The sequence below is a fragment of the Polypterus senegalus genome, chromosome 7 (assembly GCF_016835505.1).
Source record: "Polypterus senegalus isolate Bchr_013 chromosome 7, ASM1683550v1, whole genome shotgun sequence".
Taxonomy (NCBI): domain Eukaryota; kingdom Metazoa; phylum Chordata; class Cladistia; order Polypteriformes; family Polypteridae; genus Polypterus; species Polypterus senegalus.
The window spans coordinates 22,116,210-22,140,949 of NC_053160.1; the positions used below are offsets into that span (position 1 = coordinate 22,116,210).

Below are 24,740 nucleotides of genomic sequence, written 5' to 3' on the forward strand. Positions count from 1 at the left end.
AAAGCTCTGTGTTCTACCTTTCATCTCCGGCTCCCCGAATAGAGTGAGACGGCCCCTTTTATGTTGCACCTGGATGTGCTCCAGGTGCACACTGATGATTTTCCTGCAGCACTTCCTGGTGTGGCGGAAGTTCTGTATGGGCATTTTCCAGGTGCAGATTCTCTTACATATTTATGTATGTATATATATATATATATGTATATATATATGTGTGTATATATACACACACACACACACACACACACAGTGATCCCTCCTTGATTGCGGGGTTGCATTCCAGAACACCCCGAAAGGTGAAAATCAGCAATAGAAACCATATGTTTGTATGGTTATTTTTATATATTTTAAGCCCTTATAAACTCTCCCACACTGTTTATAAATATTCTCCGCACAGTTATACAGTAAACCCTCATTTATCACAGTTAATCCGTTCCAGATTCCACCGCGGTAAATGAATTTCCACGAAGTAGGATTCTTTATTTATAAATCTAATATTTTTCAGTTGTGTTTACGACCTTTTAAATACGTTTTTTTAACATTATTAGAGCCCTCTAGACATGAAACAACACCCTTTAGTCAAAAGTTTAAAGTGTGCTCCATGATAAGACAGAGATGACAGTTCTTTCTCACAATTAAAAGAATGCAAACATATCTTCCTCTTCAAAGGAGTCAGGAGCAGAGAATGTCACAGAGAGAGAGTGAGAGAAAAGCAAACAATCAAAAATCAATAGGGCTGTTGGGCCTTTAAGTATGTGAAGCACCGCAATAAAGTGTCCGCAAAGAATGGAGCAATGTGGAGGTAGTCTTTCAGCATTTTTTAGAGAAGCGTCCATATCCTCTAGGCAAACAGCCTCTGTGCAAACAGCCCCTCTGCTCACACTCCCTCCGTAAGGAGCAGAGAATGTCAGAGAAAGTGAGAGAGAGAGAAAAGCAAACAATCAAAAATCAATACGGGCTGTTAGCGCTTTTAAGTATGCGAAGCGCCACATGGGAAGCATATCGTATATCATTGAGGAGTTTTATTTAATATGTAATATGTCCTCTGATTGGGTAGCTTCTCAGCCATCCACCAATAGCGTCCCTTGTATGAAATCAACTGGGCAAACCAACTGAGGAAGCATGTACCATAAATTAAAATCCGCAAAAAGCAGCAAAAAATCTGTGATATATATTTAGATATGCTTACATATAAAATACGCGATAGAGTGAAGCCGCGAACGTCGAAGCGCGATATAGCGAGGGATCACTGCATTGTCACACACATGCGAGTCGAAGGCAGCTAAAGGGCTGGAGTAATTGTAATAAAACATCTGACCAGTGAGTGGCAGATTGCACTGACTGTCTTTCTCAGTTCCGTACAGACCTTTCCCAGGAAATCCTGCAAGGTTCCGGCACCTCAGAAGGCATCACTTCTGGTGCTGGCCCCTTTGCTGACGTCACATTCGGTCCAGAAGACATCAATTCCGATTCCGGCCCTTTTGATGATGTTACTTCCTTTACGAGCCTTTAAAGCCTCCATCTTTGTCTGTAATAATCAGTTCTGTTTTGGACTCTGTTTTATGTACATCGTGCTTCAAAAACTTAACTTTTGCAGCCAGGAAAACAATATATGGGTTTCTGCCCCCAATCTTTATGATGTCTGTGTTGTTTTATTTTCACAATATATATATTACTACTTCACCTACTGCTTGTCTGTTATTTTATTGCTAAAATTCTTAAATAATCTCCTAGAGCTAGAAGTGTTATTGACAATATTAGATTTATTTCTAATTTCACTTTTCAATGGCAGCATTTATTACATATAGAAAAAGAAACTTAGAGATAGCATGCGTTGGTTCAGAGCTATCAAAAAGTTACAAAAAGATTTTGAAATGATATTTTTAATATAAAAATAAACTATTTTATTTATTCCATGTCAGTGGCTGTATTTTAATGGTTTTACTCAGTCACACATAATAGCAGGCCAGGCAACTTACTAACCTTCAGAAAATACTTAACCAGTCTGGAGAACATATCAACATTCCAACTGTTAACACAGTATGACTGCTTGATTTGGATAAATGGAACAGTTGTACATGCTGTCATTTTTACAGACTAGCAAACAAAGCTCATGTGATTGTTTTTTTTTTTTTTTTTCTGTTTCATGTAAATTAAATACTCAGGTGATAGTTGCCAGGTGCCATCAAAAAAAACTTTTAAGGTTGTATTTTTCCTCTAAAAACAAGTTGACAGATTTTTGGCTTATCCTGTTCCTGTTGAGAATGAGAGTCAGGAAAATGAGTCCCTTGAGGAAATGCAGTAGCAGCATGAAACAGAGGTACATACCAGATGGCAAACTTGGCACCAGCATAAGCGATGCAGAGACTCTCATTCCAGTCAACCCATCACCCATCACAGCCTTGAATACCTTAAATGAAAATTTAGACTGGAGCAACAAACATCTTCTTGGTTTTTTAATTTAGAATATTAGGTTTAGGTCTGTCTTTATATTGTGCACATTCATTCCGTTTAATTGGACACTCTTAGTTTTTTGATGATTCAGTTTTTCCAATTATAATGTTTATGATTTCATTGTTTTTTGATTTTGATTCCCACTTATGCAAATTATTTAGCTTAAAGATTTCCATTTAGTAAATATCTTATTTTTCTCTAGTATACTACTTATTTCATGATCAAGGAGATCCTAAGCTTTTCCTGGAATTATTTGTTTTAAAGAAGAAAATAACCTTCTAGATATGCAAAGGAGAGTGTGGATATTCTTAATAATTAAATGTTCGAATTATATGGTAAAAACTACCCTAAACAGGACACTTGTTAACTAAAGAATCTATTCATGCACACGCCCACAACCACATATGGCCAATTTTGAATTGCCATTTAATACGATCTGCACTTTTTTTGGGTTATGGGAAGAAAACCCACACAGATATTAGAAGACTGCGACTCTGCACAGAATGGATGCAGCATTTTAACTCTGAATGCTGGATCCATTAGTGCTGTGCCATCAAGCAGCCCAGTAGGTTACTAGAGCAGCCTGTATCACACACGAAAAGAAATTATGATTCCAGTAGTACACGAGTACCAGCAGGTTGCCATGCTGCATGTCCTTGATGCTTAGCATATTCTGGAGACATCCCTCACCTTCTCCCTGCCATGTAATCGGCTTCTGTAATTTGCTTCACACTCAGCATATGTTGATATTTTCGATCATTTTCCCTGTGCTGTAAGAAAGACACGAACAATGATAACATTGCAGAGGCCAGAGCTGTTATTCTTCCTTTTCATTTAATATGTAATGGGCTCCTGCCGTTTGCCTCACACTCAGCAGATCCAGCCTCAGTGGTTTATGCGCATTAGCAGGTTGTGTGCAGGGAAATGCAGGGCTGTCATTTTATGTATTCCTATCATGTAATTGGCATCTGCAGGTTGCTTCACTGTTAGCAGATGTTGCTGCGGTTCTTTTCTTGTCGGTAAAGCTGTGTGCCCACATTGCTGTTTGTATCCTGTACATATATTTAGATAGATAGATACACAGTATATATCATTTGTTTTTATTAATTTATTGTTTGAACCCACATATTCCATTGTATGGCCATGGTGTGGTTGGCAGCATAAGGAGCAGGGAAGGATCTGACACTGAGGATTCAGTCCATCACAGGACAAGCTCATGTGTATGTGTTCTGGTTGCTTGCATTTGCTTGTCTCACAAGGACCACAAATTAAAGTGTAGTTTTATCTTTTTTACATTAATTAAATAGAGTAAAGCATGCTGATTGTATTTTTGTAATAAGTATTTGACTTTGTCCTTGACTTCTTTTTTGTCATTCTGTACCTCTGGGGTGTATGTGTTTTACCCCCTCTAAAAAAATGAATCTTTGAACAGTTTCTCAGGCAGAGGTCTTTTCTTCAGAATGAAATGCAGCAATCTGTCCTGATTCTGGTCAGAACATTTCTTAAGCTTTTCATTCATGACATCTTGCTTGTAAAGGATGTTCTTGTTACATCATGTCTGAGCATTCTGGACTAAACAGGTTGCCCTGTGTATCTTCTTTTGCTCGTGGTGTGTATCATATGGGACACACTTCCGGTCTCCTCCTAAAAAGAGACCAGGATCATCGAAGGAAGAAACAGACAAATAACCTTGAGCAAAGTGACAGTCTGTTGAAGTGTATGCATGCTTCAGCTAGATTTTTTGTATCAGCTAGAAGAATTGTCACACCAATTTCAGCATACTCACCAAGGCAAAAATAGCTGGTGTTAAAGCTGTGATCTGGATGTTCCTCTGCATCAAAGTACTATCAAAGGCTGTTCCATAATTTACTGAATTAAGGGTCGGAATACTTATATAAATAAGAGATTTCAGTTTTTGATGTTTTGTAAATTTGCAAACCTTTTTGAAAACATGTTTTCACTTTATCTTTATGGGGTACTGAATGTAGATGGATGAGCAAAATGTCAAATTCATCTATTTAAATTTAAATCTACATCTCAATGAAGTGTGCAGAAAGTCAAGGGTTTTGAATACTTTCTGAATCTATTGTACTTACAAGCAAGCAAAAGGTTCTGCACAGCATTAATGGAGTTGCTTAAATTATTGTATAAAGTAACCTCAGACTTTATTAGAATCGCGTAGAGCATCTGATGATCTACCACATTAAAGACCCTGCTAGATCACTGAAAAGGAGTTGTGAAGATCAGAGCCATTTCCTGTGGCTGTCTCACCAAAACCAGCCATTCCCAGGGTGTTATAAAGTGTTCTGTCCAACTTTCAGTGCATTCATCCTTCTCCTTGTTCAATTCTAAGTCATGAAATGACATTCCTGCTCTGATGCAATTGCTTTGTGGCCCGTAGAGTATTTTACATTTTTTTTTGACGAAGCCACAGCCAAGTTTTATGTCTGAGTGTCCTTGGGTATGACAGGCTTTCTTGGCTTACTTACTTACAGCTGTAATGCAGTCTGTGTCCCAGCAGAGATAAATATCTATGGAAAGAGAGTTTCTCATAATGGCTGAAAGAACGTTTTTGGGTGTATCTTCAAGCATGAGTTTTCTGGAAACTGTCATTGATCCCGTCTTTGCAATTCTTGTGCAATTTTAAGTAGGCTCCACAAATTTTACAAGCTGTCTGCTGCACATCCTAAGTAGTTTTAAGGTTAAAAAATACTACTGCAGTATTTATTAAATATATTGGAGAAAGACAGATAGTTTGAGGGATGGTTGCTTAGTTTACTGTGGTAGCTGTGAACAACTTCTGGGTTAAGTGCTTGGTTGGTTACTTCACTGCAAATGACTTTATTAAATGCTGGCCTATCCAAAATCTAGCAATAACTTGCGTCATTATTTAATGTGTAAAAATCAATGATGTGTATGTATTTGAAGATGTCCTTCAGTGCACCTTTCCTAGACACTGTTAACTCTTCTTTCATTTTTCAATATGTTACGAAGTACTGTATAAGGTTTAATACAGTAGCTATAAAAGTGTTTCTCTATTTGTAACCTTTATGCAAAATATCTGACATGCAAAGAAAAGTTATGCTGTGCAAAGTGAGGCGTGTTCAGGAGTTCACTGACCCCCCGACAAGCCCACTTATTGCTTTGATGTGGTGCACCATGGAGGTGGCTATGAAGTGTACTGCGTGATCAAAGGTTCCCCAGGGGCCAACTCCCACCTTTATTATTTTGAATCGATTGTGACTTCATGGGAGAGATTATTGCTTCAGTGCGGTGCACACTAGTGAGGCCGCTATGAAGTGTGTTGCAGTGCAAATTGCAACACTCCATCCTCACCAATAACTCTCCAAAGTACAGTACAAACTACTTACACATCTGTAAGATTGTGCCACTGCTTGTGGTCAACAAATCAGCACAATGGATTGCTCTAGCCAAATACACGATAATTTATGTATAAAATACATACCCTGGAGTAGAAGCTAAAAACTAGAAACTACAAAAGGCCCCGATTTCTTCAGTGAGAATACTACAAAGTTCCTGAGTTTGTAAAAAGTCCCTGGTCCCTGAAAAAATTTCCTGTGGTGGGAAAGTGCCTACTGGCTGGCTGCAAACCCGAGGCCTCTAAATCAGATATTCAGAGTTTATCTCATTGAAAACTCCCTCAGTTGATTGGGGTTCTAGCTGTTCCCTCTCTTCCATAGCTGAAATGGGTGCATCACTTTGAGCAAATTGGTGGGCAGCAACAGTTATATGAGTGGGTACCCTGGCACCCACATCCAGGGCCTTATACACAATGCCTTTAGAATAGGCTATAACCTTCCACTTTTAGAACTGATTACAAGAAACTGTTAATGAATGGATGATTGTATGTTTTTGACAGTAATTTTAAGTTGGAGTGGTGGCTCTGAGGCTAGGGATCTGCACCAACAATTGGAAGCCTTCTGTTTCGAATTCCATAAGCACCAGAAGTGATTCAACTCCGTCGGGCCCTTGAGCAAGGCCGTTGACCTACAATTGTGCTGTCCTGGGTATCATTAACCTGCATCCAGCCCTGCAAGTAGGTCCTCCAACTTGCCAGATAAACTCAGTGTTGATGGCAGGTTTGGTACTCCAGCCACTTAAAAAACCTCACACTGTACCATTCCATTTAAACTAGTGTGGTGCTGAGGTGTCGCCTGTTGCATGGCTACATTCAGGTCCTAAATAGGAATCCTGACATGGTTCATTGTGGGGTGGGTGTGGCAATGCACTTTATCAGTTCATGCTTCCATCCTCTCTCCTCTCTTTTACTGATCACTGTTTAGTAAACATAGCAAGCTTTCTGATTGCTTTGATGTTTTTTGATTACTAAATTTTAACAATTTTTGATGACTTTTTATACATTTAAGTGAAAGTTACCTTTTTGTACAAATAACCTTTGAACTAGACAGTGTTTTGCATAGTGCTTAATTTTTCTTCCTCTCAACTCTACCATCATTGGTTCATATCCTTGCATAGGTACGTTTTTGGGCAACAACTGCCATACTATGTGTTATTGTTGGTTTTCTCTCTTGGTAGTCTGATTTTCTTTCACATACCAAAGCTTTGCATTTTTTTAAATTGGTGACTTAAAATTGGACTGCCATGGGTGTGTGATGGACTGGAGCCCTGTCTAAGATTTGTTATTGTGTTATGGCCATTGCTCCTGAGCTAAATTTGACCTTTGACCAGGTCTGAGAAATATGTAAATAACCTTAGCATTGAAATGTTTGCCTACAGCCCTACAGTGTGAGTTGAGAGCTTCAGCTCTGAATAGGCACTGATTATAGTAGCTTGTAGGCTCATCTACACATAAACTGATTGTGTGAGAGGATAGAAATTGGCAGGATTAATTCTGGATTAGTTGTTGACAGCAGTCTAAAGTGAAGCAACTTGCGTTTTTCTAATTAACAGAAAACAAACAGACAGTCAGAGAAAAATAAGATCAGGATTAAATGTTTTTGATTTATGCCAGTCAAGTATATTGTTGGAAAAAGTATAATAAATCTTTCCAATGAATACACTCTTCATTGCAGGTGAAATGGCATATGGGATGTTGTAGGCTATACCTTCATCATTATAATTAAGCACAAGGTAGAAACTGACTCTGTAAGTAAGACCAGTCACTTCATAATGTAATGTAACATCTTTAAAAACACTTAATCCAGTTCAAGGTCGTGGGAGACTACGGTTTATCCTGGCAGCACAGGGACAAGAGGATGCAAGGCTGGGTTCTGGACAGGGCTCTAATTCATCGCAGGGCTCTTTATAACATAATGTAACTTACTGAAAAATCTACTTAAAGGAATCCTCCACCCAATGTTTGGGACAAAGACACGGTTTTCAATTAATTTACTCCTCTGCTCCACTGTTTAAAATTACAAGTCAAGTAATTCATTTGTGATTGAAGTGCACATTGCAGACTGAAATTTAAGTGGATTTGCATACATTTTGGTATAGATGTAACACTTTGGAACACTTTTTATAGATGGTCCCCCCATTTCAGGGCACCATAATGTTTTGGGACATTTGACATCACAGGTACAAGTATTTGTGATTCCTCAGGTGGGTTTCATTGCTTCATAAGATACCTCAGCTTGCTTCTACTCTTTGGAGTCTGTAAGCATGAAGACAAGAGCTGTGCCAATGTAAGTCAAAGAAGTTATTATGGCACTGAAAAACAAGAATAAAACACTTAGAGACATTAATCAAACCTTAGGATGACCTAAATTAACTGTCTGGAATATCATTAAGAAGAAAAAACGCACTGATGATCTCAGTAATCACAAAGGAACTGGTAGGCCAAGGAAGACCTCCACTGCTGATGACAGGAGAGTCCTCACAATGGTAAAGAAAAAGTTCCAAATGCCTGTCCGAGAGATCAGAAACAGTCTTCATGGAGCAGATGTATGTGTGTCAGAGAAGACTATCAGCAGAAGACTTCATGAACAGAAATACAGATGCCATACAGCAAGATGCAAACCACTAGTTAGTTCCAAAACAGGATTACGGTTTGCAAAAAAAAGTCTTAAAAGAGCCTGTAGAATTTTGGAAAAACGTCTTGTGGACAGACGAGTCAAAGATGAACCTCATCAGAGTGACAGCAAGAGCAAAGTGTGTGGATGAAATGGAACTGCCCAAGATCCAAAGCAAACCACCTCATGTGTTAAACATGGCAATAGCGGTGTTATGGCTTGAGCATGTATGGCTGCCACAGGTCCTGACACACTTCTCTTTATTGATGATGGAACTGCTGACAGCAGACACACAATGAATTCTGAGGTGTAGAGAAACATCCGATCTGCTCAAGTTCCAGTAAATGCCTCGAAACCCAGGACGACACTTCATCCTACGACAAGATAACAGTCCAAACATACTGCTGAGGCAACACAGGAGTTTTTCAAAGCTAAAACATCAAAAATTCTTGAAAGGCCAAGCCAATCACCCATTTTTAATATAAATGAGCAGGCTTTCCATAAGCTAAAGGGAAACCTTAAAGGGACAAGCCCACAAAAACAAGCAGGAACTGAAGATTGCTCTGTTAGAGGCTTGGCGAAGCATTACCAGAGAAGATCCTCGGCACCTGGTGATGTCTGTGGTGGTCATTGCATGTAAGGGATATATGGCAAAGTGCTATCATGGCTTTAATAGACCTGCCATTGCTGTGTCCAAAACACTATGGAACCCTGAAATGGGGGGCCATGTTCAAAAAGTGTTGTCATTTCTGCATGGTGACACCAAAATGTATGCAAATCCCCTTAAATGAAAGCCTGTAAAGTGTAGTTTTAATCAAGTCTGAATTGTTTGATTTGTAAGTTTAAACTGTGGAGTGGAGGGGTAATTTAAGAAAGAGTGTCTTTGTCCCAAACATTTGGAGAACACTTCATGTTACTTACCCCATGTACTTTGTAGTGATGGCTGAGAAAAAAATAATCTTGTTTATTATGCAGAGTGGTGAAAAAGAAGTTTATGACATAACAGAAGTTGGTGGTGGCCATTGCTGTACATCAGCAAACAATATCAAAAATGTCCATGGAAGAAAGAAAATAATTGTGTTGCTTGTATTGCATTATTCACATGTCAGTTATCCAGTTTCTTTCTGGAAATGTGCAAAACATTACAAAACAAAGCAATATTTTGCTAAAATATTGTTAAATAGTTAAAGTACATGTGTTTGGGACATTTTGAGCAAACAACTGGGCAACTTAAGATATGGATTATGTGGTGCAAATAAAATGTTGTCATGAGCGTTTTTAATATTGTTTTTGTCTATGGTCACTATAGACTTGTTTTATATCAGAAACTATTCTCTTCATTCAGCATGAATTGCTGAAATTGAGATTAAACCTTTTTCTGGACCATTTTTTAACTATATATATACTGTAAAATATATATATATATATATATATATATATATATATATATATATATATATATATATAAATATCGCTTTTGCTTGGATTATTCATTTACGTACTGAAATACAGATTCCTTAAATTTACACACAAGGATCACATGAATTGTACTCATCAGGCACTGACATTCTGGACCTGTCATGAAGCAGAAAACATATAAGAAAAATTTGCAAAGAGAAACACTTCTGCTGTCCCAATTGTGACATAGGGCTTTGCATTGGTGACTTTCTCAAAACATCACATGAAGGATGTGTGCTAAATCTGCATCAGCATAGTAGTGTATGGTAACGTTTTGGTATTTGCATGTTTATGCTGATGTAATTGCGGTACAATGGCACCTGGTACTGCTGCTGCAGTTCAGTAAAGAGACCAGGATTTACATCCTGGGTCCTCCATGCAAGGAGTTTGCATGTTCTCCCCGTGTCTGTATGGGTTTTCATCAGAGTGCTTCAGTTTCTTCCACAGTCCAAAGAGTTGCAGGCTAGGCAAATTGATGGTCTTAAATTATCCCTAGTGTGTGGTTGGGTTTGATGTATGTGTATGTGCGTGTGTAGGTTTGTGTGTATGTATGTGACTGGCACCCTGTCAAGGTTTTGTTTCTGCATTGCAGCCTATGCAAGCTGGGATAGGCTCCAGCAGACCCCTGCGGGTTAGAGAATGACTGCCTGTTAATTTAATAACATTTTTTATTGCCAAAAAAAAATCATCAAGATTTTTGACTTGTTTTTTCGGGGGTAAACATGACGCAAAAGAGGATAGATTATGCACGTGATGATGAAGCATGTTTCATAGGCATTTACTGTATACATGTGAACAGCAATGGAACATGGTTGCCAACGACAACATGTGACAACTTGCTCATAATAAAACCATAATGTCCCAGTAACATGAAGTATAATAAATCAAAAGCGATGTTTAATAGTTCAAAACAGTAGCAAATGTTGAAAGAAGAATTCACCAACACCATCCAGATTGTTCTTAATGCCAAGATAGGCTCTGTTTTCAAGTGAGCCTGACTTGGAGCAATCCGGTTCAGTGCTGAATGGATATTGAGAACTTACCTCTAAGACAATGCTTATTGATAAGATATATTTTCTTATGTGTAGATGACAAAGTAATCTTTTCTTAGAAATCAACCAAGCTTAATTTTTTAAACTGACAATGTGTCCTTTAATTTGATAAATGGCGTCTTTTCTTAATGTCAAAAACTCAGAGTTAAAGGAATAAAATATAAGAACAGAACAAACAAGAAAAAGTCTTCTTGGGTCTCAAAGGGATTCTATAATGAGAGTAACAGCAGCTGGTCTTCCATTTTGTGAAACACTGTGTTAGACTCTGATGGCATGAGCACATGTTAGAAAGATTGGATGAAAATAATCCAATTCCAAGAAAAACGAACACTGTTCACAATGACACAGTCTGTCTAAGGTTTTGTGCAATCTAACTGTTGTAGTAAAAGCACAGCCACAATATACACAGTATTTTTGCATAGTAGCTGTCCTTTTAAATAAAGTATGGCTATAGATGATATTGACTTAGAGCTCAAACATGCTGTATTAAAGAGCAACTTAAACAACAGGCAATCAAACATATTTGATTTTATATTGCAGCTTCCTTTAGTGCACACCTTTTTAATGGGTAGGGTGTTGTGCTGTGTTAGCCATTTTGGATGAATTAAGAGTCAAGTAAAATGACACCTTTTATTGGCTAACTAAAAAGATTACAATATGCAAGCTTTTGGGGCAGCTCAGGCCCCTTCGTCTTACCTGAAGAAAGGGCCTGAGCTACCCCGAAAGCTTGCATATTGCAATCTTTTTAGTTAGCAAATAAAAGGTGTCATTTTGCTTGACTTCTCAATGGGCATTAGAAGTGCCGTTCTACTAAAATTGCTTACTTATTTATTTTACACTAGCTATGCTACCCTTCTAAGGCAGATTGAAACCATCAAAGTAGGCCTAAGCATTAACATTTGCAGTGCACTATGCAATGCATACCACATGTCTCTGTTATATGGGATTTGTATAAGCAGTGTTGCACCCTCTGCTGGAATTGCAAATGCAATACATTTTATTACTAAAAAATGATGCTCCATCTTTGAGCAAGACATAGCAACCAGACAGACACACAGACCCTTTTCCTTTTTTTTAAAGTGGATTTGGAACACAGGATGTCAGGATCACGCAGTAAATCTAACACCGAAAATTTGTTTACAATCTTTCATCAGTGGATGTGGATAATAATTACTGTACTTAATTTTACTTTCACAAGAGCACCAGTTGCAACTACATTTGTGTAGTGAGAATATTCAAATAAAAGCTTTCAGCATATAACAGGCCGTAGTCATCCTGTAACAGCTTATAAACCAGCTAGGACTATTAATAATAAAGCTTAATGATTAAGATCCCAATTTACTTTATTAATGCATTTCATACGTAGATGTTATACAATGGTGAAAATGTCATTCCAAGGGTTTCACATACCTGGTTTTCAGTATTAGGGCAGAGTGATGGCTCTATATCTAAGGATATGTACTGGTATCTAGAAGGTTGCCAGTTCAAATCCTGTTACTACCAGAAGGAATCCTATTCCATTGGGCTCTTGGGTAAGGGCCTTAACCTGAAAATTGATCCAGAGGTCAAGCAAAAAAACAATTTCCCTCGGGGATTAACAAAGTATATCCAATCAAATCAAAAATAACTGGTCATAAAATATGATCCGATCTTCATCTAAGTCACAAGTCTAGTCAAGCACAATATGCTTACACTAATAACACACAAACAATTTTCATCTTTTATATCTTTATTGAACACACCCATTGAACATTCACGTTGTGCTGTAGAACAGGTAAATGAATCCTTGGATTTAATAACTTGTCAAACCTCTTTTGGCACCAGTAACCTCAAGCAAGTGTTTCCAGCAGTTTCAAATCAGACCTACATGACATTCTGGAGATTATTTTTTTACCTTTCTTAATTACAGAACTGCTTCATCTCTCAGCCATATTCTTGGTGTAATGGGTGTGAACAGCTTTCTTCAGGTCATTCCACAGCATCCCCATTGAGTTAAGGTCTGGGCTTTACCTGGGCCATACCTAAAGGCAGATTTTCTTGTTTTTTTTAAGCTATTCTGTGGTAGATTTATTTTGATGGTTAGGATTAACTCTTTGAAGGCTGAATATTTTTTCCAGTTTTCTGAAAAGCACACAAAGCAATGGTTTCACACATAAATCAATATGAAATGTCTTTTGCCGCATGCTGTGGCTGCTGTCAGTGCCCGTTCGGCGTCTTTGGCAGCAGGGGCTGCACAGGGGCAGCTCATTGACCAGCAGGAATACGTGGTGGGCCAGCTCCCTGGCTGTGTGACGCAATCTGGTTTGTACCTCTGGTCATTGTAAGAGGCCGTCCTCCCAGGTGAACGTTGGCGTAGGTGCATTAGCTATTAGCTACATGGTCATGTTCAGCACCACGATCAGCTGATGCTGGCCCCTCACGTTCGTTTTCGATCTCCAGATCACTTACATCAACTCAGAGTCTGACTCAGTGATATGATATGCAAAAAATCATCCACAGAGTGTTTTGCTTTGTACATTCGCTTTGGTCTTTCACCAGATGTCGATGCCATTTGAGGGGCTGTTTGCTCTTTGCTACTCATGCACGCACAGGAAACCTAAGTCAAATCAACAAAGCTAACTTTGAAGAAAGTAACTTAAACAGCATGATACTGTTTACAGCTGATTACTGTCCTCTACCCCTGAATTTCAACAAAAGTCGACATCCGCCCTGAAAGAGTTAATGTCCTGCAATATCACCCAACTTATCCTGAGCTTCGCCTGATGGACAGCCACCCTGACATTATCCCATAGAATCCCTTAATAAACTTGGGAAGTCATTTTCCACTCAGTGATGCAAGCTGTCCTGACCCTGAGTCAGGAAAGCAACCCAAACTCATGATGCTCTCTAAACCATACTACTTCATCATTGGAATTATGTATTCATGTTTTTATATGGTATCTTATTTTTTTACACCATATGTACTACTGCGTATTCTTCCTGAATAATTCGACATCACCCTAATCAGTCTATAAAGCATTTTTCAAATGGGATTGTGGAGTGTCAGGGTGGTCTTTGGCAAGCTTCTGTCAAGGAGTGTAGTTTTTTAGAGAGCAGAGGCATGGACACCATTCATTTTCAATGTTTTGCATATGGTAGGCTCATGGACAGAGATGTTAACCTGTTCCAATGATCCTTTCAAGCCTTTAGATGTTGCTGTAGGGATCCTTTTTTACTTAATTGAATATTCTGTGTTGTACCTTTGATGTAATTTTGACTGGAGGCCCACTCTAGGGAGAGTAGCCAGCGTACTAACTCATCTCCATTTATATACAATTTTCCTAACTGTGGACTGATGAATATTTAAAGTCTTTGAAACTACATTGTAACCTTTTCCAGCTTTATGCAAATCACCAGTCCTTGATAATAGATCTTCTGAGGTCTTCTTTTTCACAAGGCATATTTTTACGTCAGCAGATGCTCCTTGTGAATAGCAAATTCAGAATGTTTGAGTCTCTTTTATAGGTTAAAGTATGTCTAAGCCACACCTCCACCTGACTCCAGTTAGCTTGTCTTGAAGTCATCAGCCTAGAGGTCAACAGACTTTTTCCAACTTACACCCGTGAATGTCTGAAAGATGTTTTCAGTATAAACAAGAACAACACAATAATTTGTTTATTCGTTACTGTAACTTGATATATGATTTTAAGACATATTTACACATAATTACTAAAATCAAAATGGGGGTGTATAATAGCAAAAATATAACAATGAAATGTAGTTTCAAAGAATAAGAAGGCTTGTGAGATATAACTGGCATGATAACTGTGGTCAGTTTATTTCATGGATTATTTAATTGAAAATAAAAGGTACTTATCGACAGCTATGAATGATGACATTTCATATTCTTTACAGTTTTGGATTGAAATTGAGTAAAGTATACATATATAGCTGATTAAGAAGCACACAGGATTTATTTTGAAAATAAAATGCTTTTTTTATATTTGAGAGAACATAGATGTATAAGGTAAAGTAATATCTGAAATTATTTGAATAAATTGACCTTTTCAACTGTATAATAAAATTTGCTATTCATTTTGCCATTTCATTGTTTTCTCTTTTAAGAGGATCAGATACTTCATTTTTCTCATTGTCTTAGTTGTCGAATTTCGCCTCTCTAACTGAAGCATGATTATTAGCATTTGTAAAACAATGAGAGGGAAAATAGAGGAAGGTTAATGGTAGCTTGACAACTGCTGTTAACTTTGAAGGGTACTGACATCTATTTAAATAAATGTGAAAACTTCAGCTGCTTTTCTGGAAATGGAAAGACCTGTTATTATGAGATTTTGTTATTTATTTATTTTTTATTTCTGAGAAGCATTGAAACTGTTAAAGATTTCAAGTGTGGTAAAGTTCTAAATAACCAATTTGTAGAGTAAACAATATATGTTATGACCTCTATATGAGATTAGATATGCTTCCAGAAGCATACATTTCTCCTTTTTAAGTGATCGTGTAATTATCTGAATAAAGAAAAAACAATCTGACAAAAGGAGCTTGTTCCAGTTTCATTCCCATTCTTCAGCACATGCATCAGCTTAAATGACAATTTATAATTATCAAACAATGCATTTAAAATAACTTAACTCTTTTAGGCGGATGTCGACTTTTGTCGACAGGAGGGTTGAGGCGCATGTCGACTAAAGTCGACATCCAGGGATAGAGGCGATAATTAGCTGTTAATGGCGACATATCTCACTGTCACGTCACAGGCATTCCCTCTGTGCTTGGAGGAATGCTAGACTCGTTGACTCGGCAACTAATCCTAGCGTGTGCGTGAGTTGCGAAATGTAAACAATGGCAAGATGGCATCGACATGTGAAAAGGGAGCGAAGTAAGTGTAGAAAAGAAAACACTCGGCAGACAATGTTTTGCGCATTATCGCGAGTCGGACTCTGATTTTTCAGAATCGGATTTTATTGACAGTGATCAGGAGATCGAGCAAGAGAGTGAGAAGCCGGCATCAGCTGATCAAACACCAGCCGATGCCGTGCCAGCAGATCTGCTGCCAGTTGAGCGCCTTCGCGCAGCTGATGCATCTACGGCAAGGTTCGTGGGATAAATACACAGACATTGATCCGTTGAGAGCCGATCTGGCTACTGGACTTCACAAGACGGCATGGCTTGCTGTTGGACACGACAGATCACCAGCTGCTGTACTTCAGGCTGCTCTCTCCTGATGCTGCTTTTCAGCTACCGTCAGACGAGACAAACAGGTAGGCAGAGAAATTTGAATTGCGGGCTGCGTTTGCATCGCATTCTCGTTTTCAAAGTGTAAACCACAACAAAAGACGAGATGAAGCGTGCTGTGGTATTACAAATAGAGATGGGACAGAACTGGTGATATAACTTCAGGGAGCATTGGTCCAAACGTGCTTTGTCCCCTGGTGGCTTTGGACAGGTTATGCAGCATGGTGATAGGTACGTGCTGCTGCAAAGTTTTATTCACTTCTGTAATAAACAGAAGCAAATCCCATGGGGTGAGCCAGGCTATAATGCCATGCATAAAGTTCATAAAGTTTCAGAAGATGAAAAGAGGTGACAATACGGTTTTCATGCGGGCAGAAAACTTGGTGGCAGTGGAATGGCACAATGGCAAAAGGGTGACTTGTCTCTCTACAGTACACACTAACAATATATGTGAGAAAGTGCAGCAACAGACAATTGAAAAGTAGGCACCAAAGCAACACGTATTGTAAGCAGTGCAATGTGGCAATGACTGAAATTGGCTGCTTTGAGCGAGATCAGACTTTGCAGGACTTTGCTGTGTAAAATGTATGTGATATGTATGTGAAATCATAGAGTATGCAGGCTCATACAACATGCAAGACAGTAATATTTGTCAAAAGTAAATATTTTTTGTTGATTTGATATGTTAAACAATTGCTTTGTGTTCTTTTTTAAAAAATGTTAGTTTTTGGGAAAATATTCAGCCCTGGGAGATAAGAAACAAAAAAAAAATTAGCCCTAAAGAGTTAAGATAACTTGTGAACCTTACACGGTGTGCATTTTTCTCACAGGTAGCTAACTTAGAAAACTTGTCGATGCCCTGGCTAATTCCTGGGAAAGATTTTACTAAACAGGAAGTGACCTTGTTGGAGCTTTGCTATGGGAAAGTGAACAACTTGAATCTGCAAAAAGTTGTAAGTACAGTTAGTATACTAAGCCTTCTATGTTATGATTTGATTATGTAAAAAATTCATTACAGCTCTGTTTTTAATTTTTTCTTCATTCTAGTTCATGTTCGAATGTATAGGTTGCTGAATCTTATTTTGATAAAAGAAATGTTATGACATTTACAATATTTTGACATCTTTCAGCAATGCCATTTTGTTTTCTGTCCTTGTCTCCATTTTGACTTTTCTGTGTGTACTGTTGCTATGCAGGGTGACCAGAGCTCATGATGTTATGAGTTATAGAGTATAAAGTTCAACTCAAAGACTTCAAGGTTATCTGAGTTCTGGATAGAAATCCTTAATGCATGGTGCTTTTTGTTTATCGATCTTCTTGTTACAACTTAGTGTTTTGTTTTCTTTTGACTTTGATTTCTGGTATTTTGAATTGGCTGGATGGCACAATAGTTACATTTTCCAGTTTAGAACTTTGCAAGGCTTTAGACTTCATTCCATATCCCGATTCTTCCTCTCTTAAAGTATCCCCCAACATTTTCTGGGGTAGAATATTCATTGGCATCTCAGATGCAATATGGACATTATTGTGATTTAAATTATATTGTTTTTGAGTTTAGAATAATTTTACTTTTGGTATATTTTTATTTCTAGAATTTATATTTTAAGCAATTTTATCATTATTTGGTCAAAATACACTTAGATACTTGGAAAAACTCCTTAATAAAATGCCACAGTTGTCACGTTTTTCTTGACCAGGAAAGTAAGTGCTGCCATTTTCTTTTAAACTCCTTGGCGATAACCCTATGCATCTCTCGGGCTCAGAATTCTATTTGTAAGTATGGTTAACCCAAAGTGTCTCTTGAGATAAGTTGTTATGATCCAATGTATAGTGTTAAACCTGAGTAATGCTCTGGAGAGTATTCTGCTGCCATCTAGTGGATAACATAATATCATACTGCAAAAAAAAAATCATTAATATTTCTATGGGTTTTGCCACTCAATGTTAACTCAATATTCATTAGTGGGGCAGAGCCTTCAACCAAAGCACACAATAACATATAAATGAGATGCTGTAAAGCCAGTTTTAGAATAAAGTGCAACTGAACCTTTAGTGATGAAAACGTGAACTGGTTATCAGACGGCATCACAGATATTGAAACTGATGCACTCGGCACTTTATTACAGAACTGCCATGGTGGATTTGGTCATGTGAACGTTCCTCGTGTAGGTAGGTAGGTATGTGGCAAAAGGTCAAAATAATTGCAATCAAGTGGAAGGACAAGAAAAACAGCACCATAAGCACTATTCACAATGCAGCAACTGTTGATTTTTGTGTCAGAGAAACGTGTAAGTTATTAAGCTTTGCACTGTGGTAACCTACAATAAATCAAGCTGTGGCAGAACATAACCACTGAAGAAACAAGATTGGATAAAGGATGAGGGTTGTCATAACTCAACTCATTACACCTGATTTGATCAGACAAGCAAGCAAGAAATGTATCCCCAAGAAAATAATCCCAAGAGTTTGTGGTAAATGTATTATTTCCAGTTTACTTTTGTTGTCTCAAGTATGCTTTAGAAACATGGAAGGCATGTTTTCTTAAAGGAATACTTCACCCAAAAGGTTTTTTTTTTAATATTTTACTTTATGTAGTTTATAGCGTTGGCTGAGAAAAATATTTAATCTAATGTTTTCATGGAAAAATGACATAAGAAGGTTTCTGAATAGTGAGCATGCCTGGACAACAGTAAATAATATCGAAAACATCCATGAAAAAAATCTCAATTTATTTGTGTCACTTAAATCAACTCATCAAGTCATCCAGTTGCATGCTCACAATGTAAAAAACATATGCACTTTTTGCTATAGGTTTCCTAAATAAATAACTCCAGAAAATGAAAGTGGTCCACACACGAGATGTCCATTGACAAGTGAGTCACACTTTTGAATTAAAGACCTGCCTTTCTTAATCATTCATTGGCCAAGAGTTGTGTCTTCAGTTCAAAAACATGACCCAATATGAAGGAGCTTTGTGTTTGTAATATACATATCCTCTGTGATTTCAGATTTTTCCAAAGAAAAATAACTTTAGTGATGTTTCTTGTTAGTATTTTCTGGTTACAAATACATTTTTTCTGTTCCTTGAGTACATTTAATATCTGTGTGTATTTTTTTTTTTTTTTGGTTATGTGTACCCTCTTGTCTATGAAATCCTGCAATGTTCACATTCTGGGCTTTATTTATTTATTTATTTCATGACTTTCAGTTATGACTGTGCTGACTCAAGGCGAGACAGTAAAGGTTTTAGTGAAAAATAATTGTGAGATGAGATGTGGTCAAGTCGAAACCAAAAAAGACAGTGAACCAGTCGTCACGTTTGAAATGGTAAGCAAAACCGAAGTCTTTTAATCAGGAAAATATTAGTTTGTAAACAGGAATAGACAAAATAACACAAACCACACCAACACAGGAATCCTAATATTGGAAACTACAAATTAGAAAATACTGGTCTTTATGCTAGCACTCTGTATAATGTTACGCTTCACATATTCCCAGGTGATTTTGGGAAAGATCACAGCTATAAACAATGTTGTGATGTTATCAAAATTGTAAATATTGTGTAAAGCAACAAATAAATGTGAAGATCATAATCCTAAAGGTCCAAAACCCCTTATTTCATGTAAAAAATGTACTCAGACCTTATCTTATGTCCATCAGTACCGAGAGAAATTTGTTTATCATAATATCAGAGCCAAGATCAAAACAAGAATAATCTATACCTTAAGTCTTTACAAACCTTACTTTAAAGGAAATCAAAGACCTTTCAAAACAAGAATGAGAAGACGGAGGAATAAAGACAGAAAGAAATTTTTTATAGTTCTTTCAGGTGACTCCAGCCCTAATTGCTGCAGCATCTAAACCCTCTGATGCATTTCAAAGTACCCCACCCATTTGTATCTAGATTAACTCTTCGTGGGAATGAATATTTTTTCCAAAAAGCTTAGTTTTATGAAAATGACATAAAGCAATGGTTTCACATATAAACCAACATAAAACATTTGTTGCTGTGTGCTGAGGGTGCTGTAGACACCTGTTTGCTGCATGGGGTCAGCTCGATGGTGGCAGTGGCAGTTGCAATGCAACGAAATCTGGTTTGTACCTCTCATTATCGTAAGTGCCAGTCCTCTTAGGCAAATGTTGCTGTAGATGCATCAGCTACATGAACATGTTCCGCAATCTGATCAGCTGGGGACTGATCAGCTGATGCTGGTACCTCTACTTTTGTTTTCATTAACCCACCTCCAGATCACTTGCATAAAAATCTGAGCCTGACAAGTCAGAGTCTGATGCAGCAATAATTCTACAAATTCGTCCACTTTGTGCATTTGCTTTAGTCTCTCATCAGATATAGACGCCATTTTAGAATTTATTTGTGCATTTACTTTAGTCTCTCATCAGATATAGACGCCATTTTAGAATTTTTTTGTGCATTTGCTTTAGTCTCTCATCAGATATCGATGCCATTTAAAACATTTTTTGCTGTTCACCACTAATGCATGTGCAGGGAATCAAGGTCCATTCAACAAAGCTATCTTTTGTTCTGGCATAGAGAGTCAAACTAAAATGTAATGGCAAGTTTTGTCATAGTTTACAGGTAATTAACATCCTCTGCCCCTGAATTTCAACAATAATCGACATCCACCCTGAAAGAGTTACAACATGAGGGGAAATAGGGCAAAACTGGCAGAACTGCAAAGCCAGGCATAATGTAGAACCTAACAATAATTATGGAATTACATTTTATCTTCTTTCTTGAGGACCGTAGACACATTTGCAACATTCAAATATTGGTAACTTCTTTCTTTCTTCTCAAGTAAATCTAATTCCATTTTAAAATCTGCTCATTCTGAACTTGTTTTTGCTTCAGTCTGGTACACTCGGCTTAATTATTCTTTCATAAATGTGAGGAAATATTATTTATTTGGTTTATTTCAAGTCAAGAATTAAAGGTCTCCAGAGTTCCGCTGTCTACTGTACTACAGTAGAACCCCCATATCCATGGATTTGGTTTCCGCATTTTCAGTTATCTCCAGTTTGCTGTGGCTTGAAAATGTTAAATGGAAAATTCCAGAAATGAATGATCAGCACATTCTATGCATAGCATGTGGCAAAAACCCTGCTGGTGTACGGGAAGAAGCCTGTGTGTCTGACATCATTTTTGCCATGCCAGCATGTCAAGTACAGTATAAACCAGCCTTTAGCCTAAAGTGTTCTCGCCGTCTACATATGTTGCTGTGTCATCGCAGCGTTATTCTGAAAATAAACTTTAATTTTACTTAATAATGGCCCACAAAGTGCCAAAGTAAATGTATTGATGTTGGCAGTTCTTCAAAGCCTAACAGAAACTGTAAAGTTCTTTCTATCAGTAAAAACAACAAAGAACAGTGAAGCCATTGAGTACTCACAATAGGCTAAGATATTTTTTAAGAAATAAATGTAAAAATGGAATGTAAAAATGTGTATAAACTGTTTGTGTATACAACATATTTTTTATTGCTCCGTTATCACTTGAGGGTTAAGCTAAGTCCAGGTTTATACTTGACGCGACACGACACATGCTCTAGCAGACGTTGCTGCTACACAAGCGTTTTACTGTTTATACTTGCGCACGTACTTTACGTTAATCTGGAAGAATTCACTAGGTGGCAGTGCGAGATATTATCACAGTGAGAAGAGGTTCGGCTTTGCTGTGTTGTGAATTGCCTGGAGCACCCATTAAATTCCAATGACACAGTATCTCTGAAAAGGATATTTAATGATTAAATCCATCAATCCAGGGATGTGCCCATTCCAGCTAGCATTGGGCATGAGGCAGAAACAATCCCTGGATAGGCATCAGCTCATCGCAAGGTGAATACAAGCACTCACATACATTTTAGTGCTACCAAATCTGCACAGCTGTGTGTAAATATTATTAGTATTCATTATTTAAATGAAATTCATGATTTATCTGTAAAATGTAACTTACATGCTTTAATGCATTTCATTATGAAAGTGATATCAAGTATAAATCTAAGGATTCTAAATGTGCAGAGAGTATCATACAGTACATTTAATGCGTTCTGTGTGGTGATCTATTGCTGTTTGCTGCCGTTGTCAGGTCAGGAGGAAGCCCCAGAAGCTCCTAGCAATTAACAGCTGAGATGACGTTTACAATGGTCTGCTCTAATGATAAAGTAAACTACGAGGTTAAGATGGACATTTCAAGATTAAAGCCAAAATGTCCACTTTAATCACAAAATATACCTTTTCACCACGTCCTTAATTTTTTTTTCTCTGTGGCTCAAATACAACGCTGTACATTATGTTGCTGTTGTGAAGATGCAAAAAAATAAAAGACAGCACAAAAGATATGTGAGACTTAAAATGTATTGTGTCATTACGCTTGAATATAAAAGCACCACGAATGCATTTATATGTCGGCATTTTGCTTCACCACATCGAACCATTCATCAAACATTGAAGCGCGAACATCGATCCCGTAGAATCCTCAAAGTGGCTTTCTGTCACATGTAGATAGTAAACCGAGACTCTGACATCACATTCCAACTTTTATCACACTGCGCCCCCCTACTTTTTGCTGTTACTGCAACTCGTGCATGCGTCGCTTTAATTTCTGAGGACGTGCTCAGAGGACACGTCAAATGAACGCTGGGAACGCGTGGCAGCCATGATGCATGCACGTTCTTAGCGTGAAGTATAAATGAGCCCTTAAATGTCAGAATCTTGTTCATTTTAGAGAGACAGAGAGAGAGAGAGCACAAGTACAATAATGTACAATGTATTTTATTATTACTTAATGTTGATAATGTCTTATTGTGCATCATTTATCAATTAAACTTTAGCATATTTATGTAAGTAAACGAAAAATGAAGTATGTGTAGGATTCGATACTATACACCTTCTCAGGCATTCGCAGTAGGTCTAAAACATATCACCTGCAGATACAGGGATTCTACTGTAGGTAGTAACTAGTGATGAATTAGCTCCATGATTTTCGAGCTTGGAGAAATCATGGAAGTGTTTGCGAATATCGCTGAACTTGGCAAAAAAGTCAATGGGGATGTACTACTACTACTGAACTAGATTTTATGGGATTATAATGGTGCAATCATCTTTAAAGTATTCCTGAGGGCTAGGAAAATGTCTGCCAACTATACTGGTCTAATTATTGTGGCCAAAAAGGTGACCTGAAAAGTGAAGCAGCAGTGCCAACCTCTGTACCACCATGCCTCCATGAGATCAAACAAAAAATAACTCCGTTAGAGATGCATAATCATATAGTTCATCAAAACAAAGCAGAAATGCTGAATTTGTAGTCAAAAGTCAGAAAAAATACGTAGGTCTTTTAAATGCAGAAAATTCAAAATGGTGTGTCATGATTGAAGCCCCTGGTTCATTCAATTTTTTGAAGTGGTCTCATAAATATAAAATTTTGAGAATCTGCATTATTTACTTATCTATTCTACCAATAACTAAGCTCCCACAGAGTCTGTAATGCAAATGATCAGCATTATATACCTTAGGGGGCAGTCTCATCCAATGTTGGCTGTTACAGCTCTGGGAGATGTCACACTGGCCTCGCAAGGAATTATGGGGTGCTGGAGATAAAGTTATCCTAAACTGGCTGAATTACCAATTACCAATTAATAATTTTATGAACAATGGTGAACGTGAATGCAGCAAATTCGCTGCAAATAATTTTTTGCCAAAATTTGTTGATCAACATTATTAGTAACCTATTTCATGTGTCTTTTTTGTGTGACGAAAATGTGGTTTGTTCAAAATTTACGTTTATCAGCTTCAAGTTGTGCCCATATGTTTTAGTATAATAATAACTCATTTTATAGAAATAGCTGGAATAAATACATCCCATTATAATTTCAAATCCTTCTATCACTTTTCATCTTAATTTTAAATAAAATACCATTAAAATCAAATTATACTCAAGATATTTAGGGTATTTGGAATTTTGTTATCAATGCTTCAGCTTTATCTAGTGATAAATATCATGCAGTAATATGGACAATTTCTCAGCTGTGAGCTGAGAGGTGGCCAGGCTGAATAATGGACTGGCAGTTCACTGTGCCTATTTCCAAAATTATAATAATTTAGAAAATGTATTTCACTGCCTGATGCAAAGGTCAGTAATTGCCTTGTGTCTCAAAAGTACTGTGTGTGGTAATGTAGCTTACATTTAGAATAACTGCTTCTTATCTTTATTTGTCTGTTTATGCACTCTTATTGCTAATATACTGCATGCTATTTATTATTCAGACGCCAGCACATTCCACATATTTTTGGGCAGGTTTCATCCTGGTAACACATACAGTTTCTTTTTGTGCCATATTACTATTGTAGCATAAATTAGCCATTGAGGTATGAACCAGGATAAATACTGCTAGTATAGGATGCTGCGGCACTGATTTGGATTAAGTGGGTTTGAGAGCATAGAATGAAGGAGTTACAGTATAGTGGATATTGGAGCAGGTGTAATATCTCAATTAGCTGAGCAACAACATATGTCATGAGGAATAGAATATTATATGAT

General features: G+C 37.5%; 1 protein-coding gene across 1 annotated transcript in view; it reads left to right on the forward strand.

The window, feature by feature from the left end:
* The window catches only part of LOC120532397, a 319,948-nt gene that overhangs the window by 100,026 nt on the left and 195,182 nt on the right, over nt 1-24,740 (forward strand). Inside the window, exon 6 of the mRNA XM_039758350.1 lies at nt 17,017-17,139. Within this exon, the coding sequence (XP_039614284.1) occupies nt 17,017-17,139 (123 nt within the window). The remainder of the gene's footprint in view (nt 1-17,016; nt 17,140-24,740) is intronic.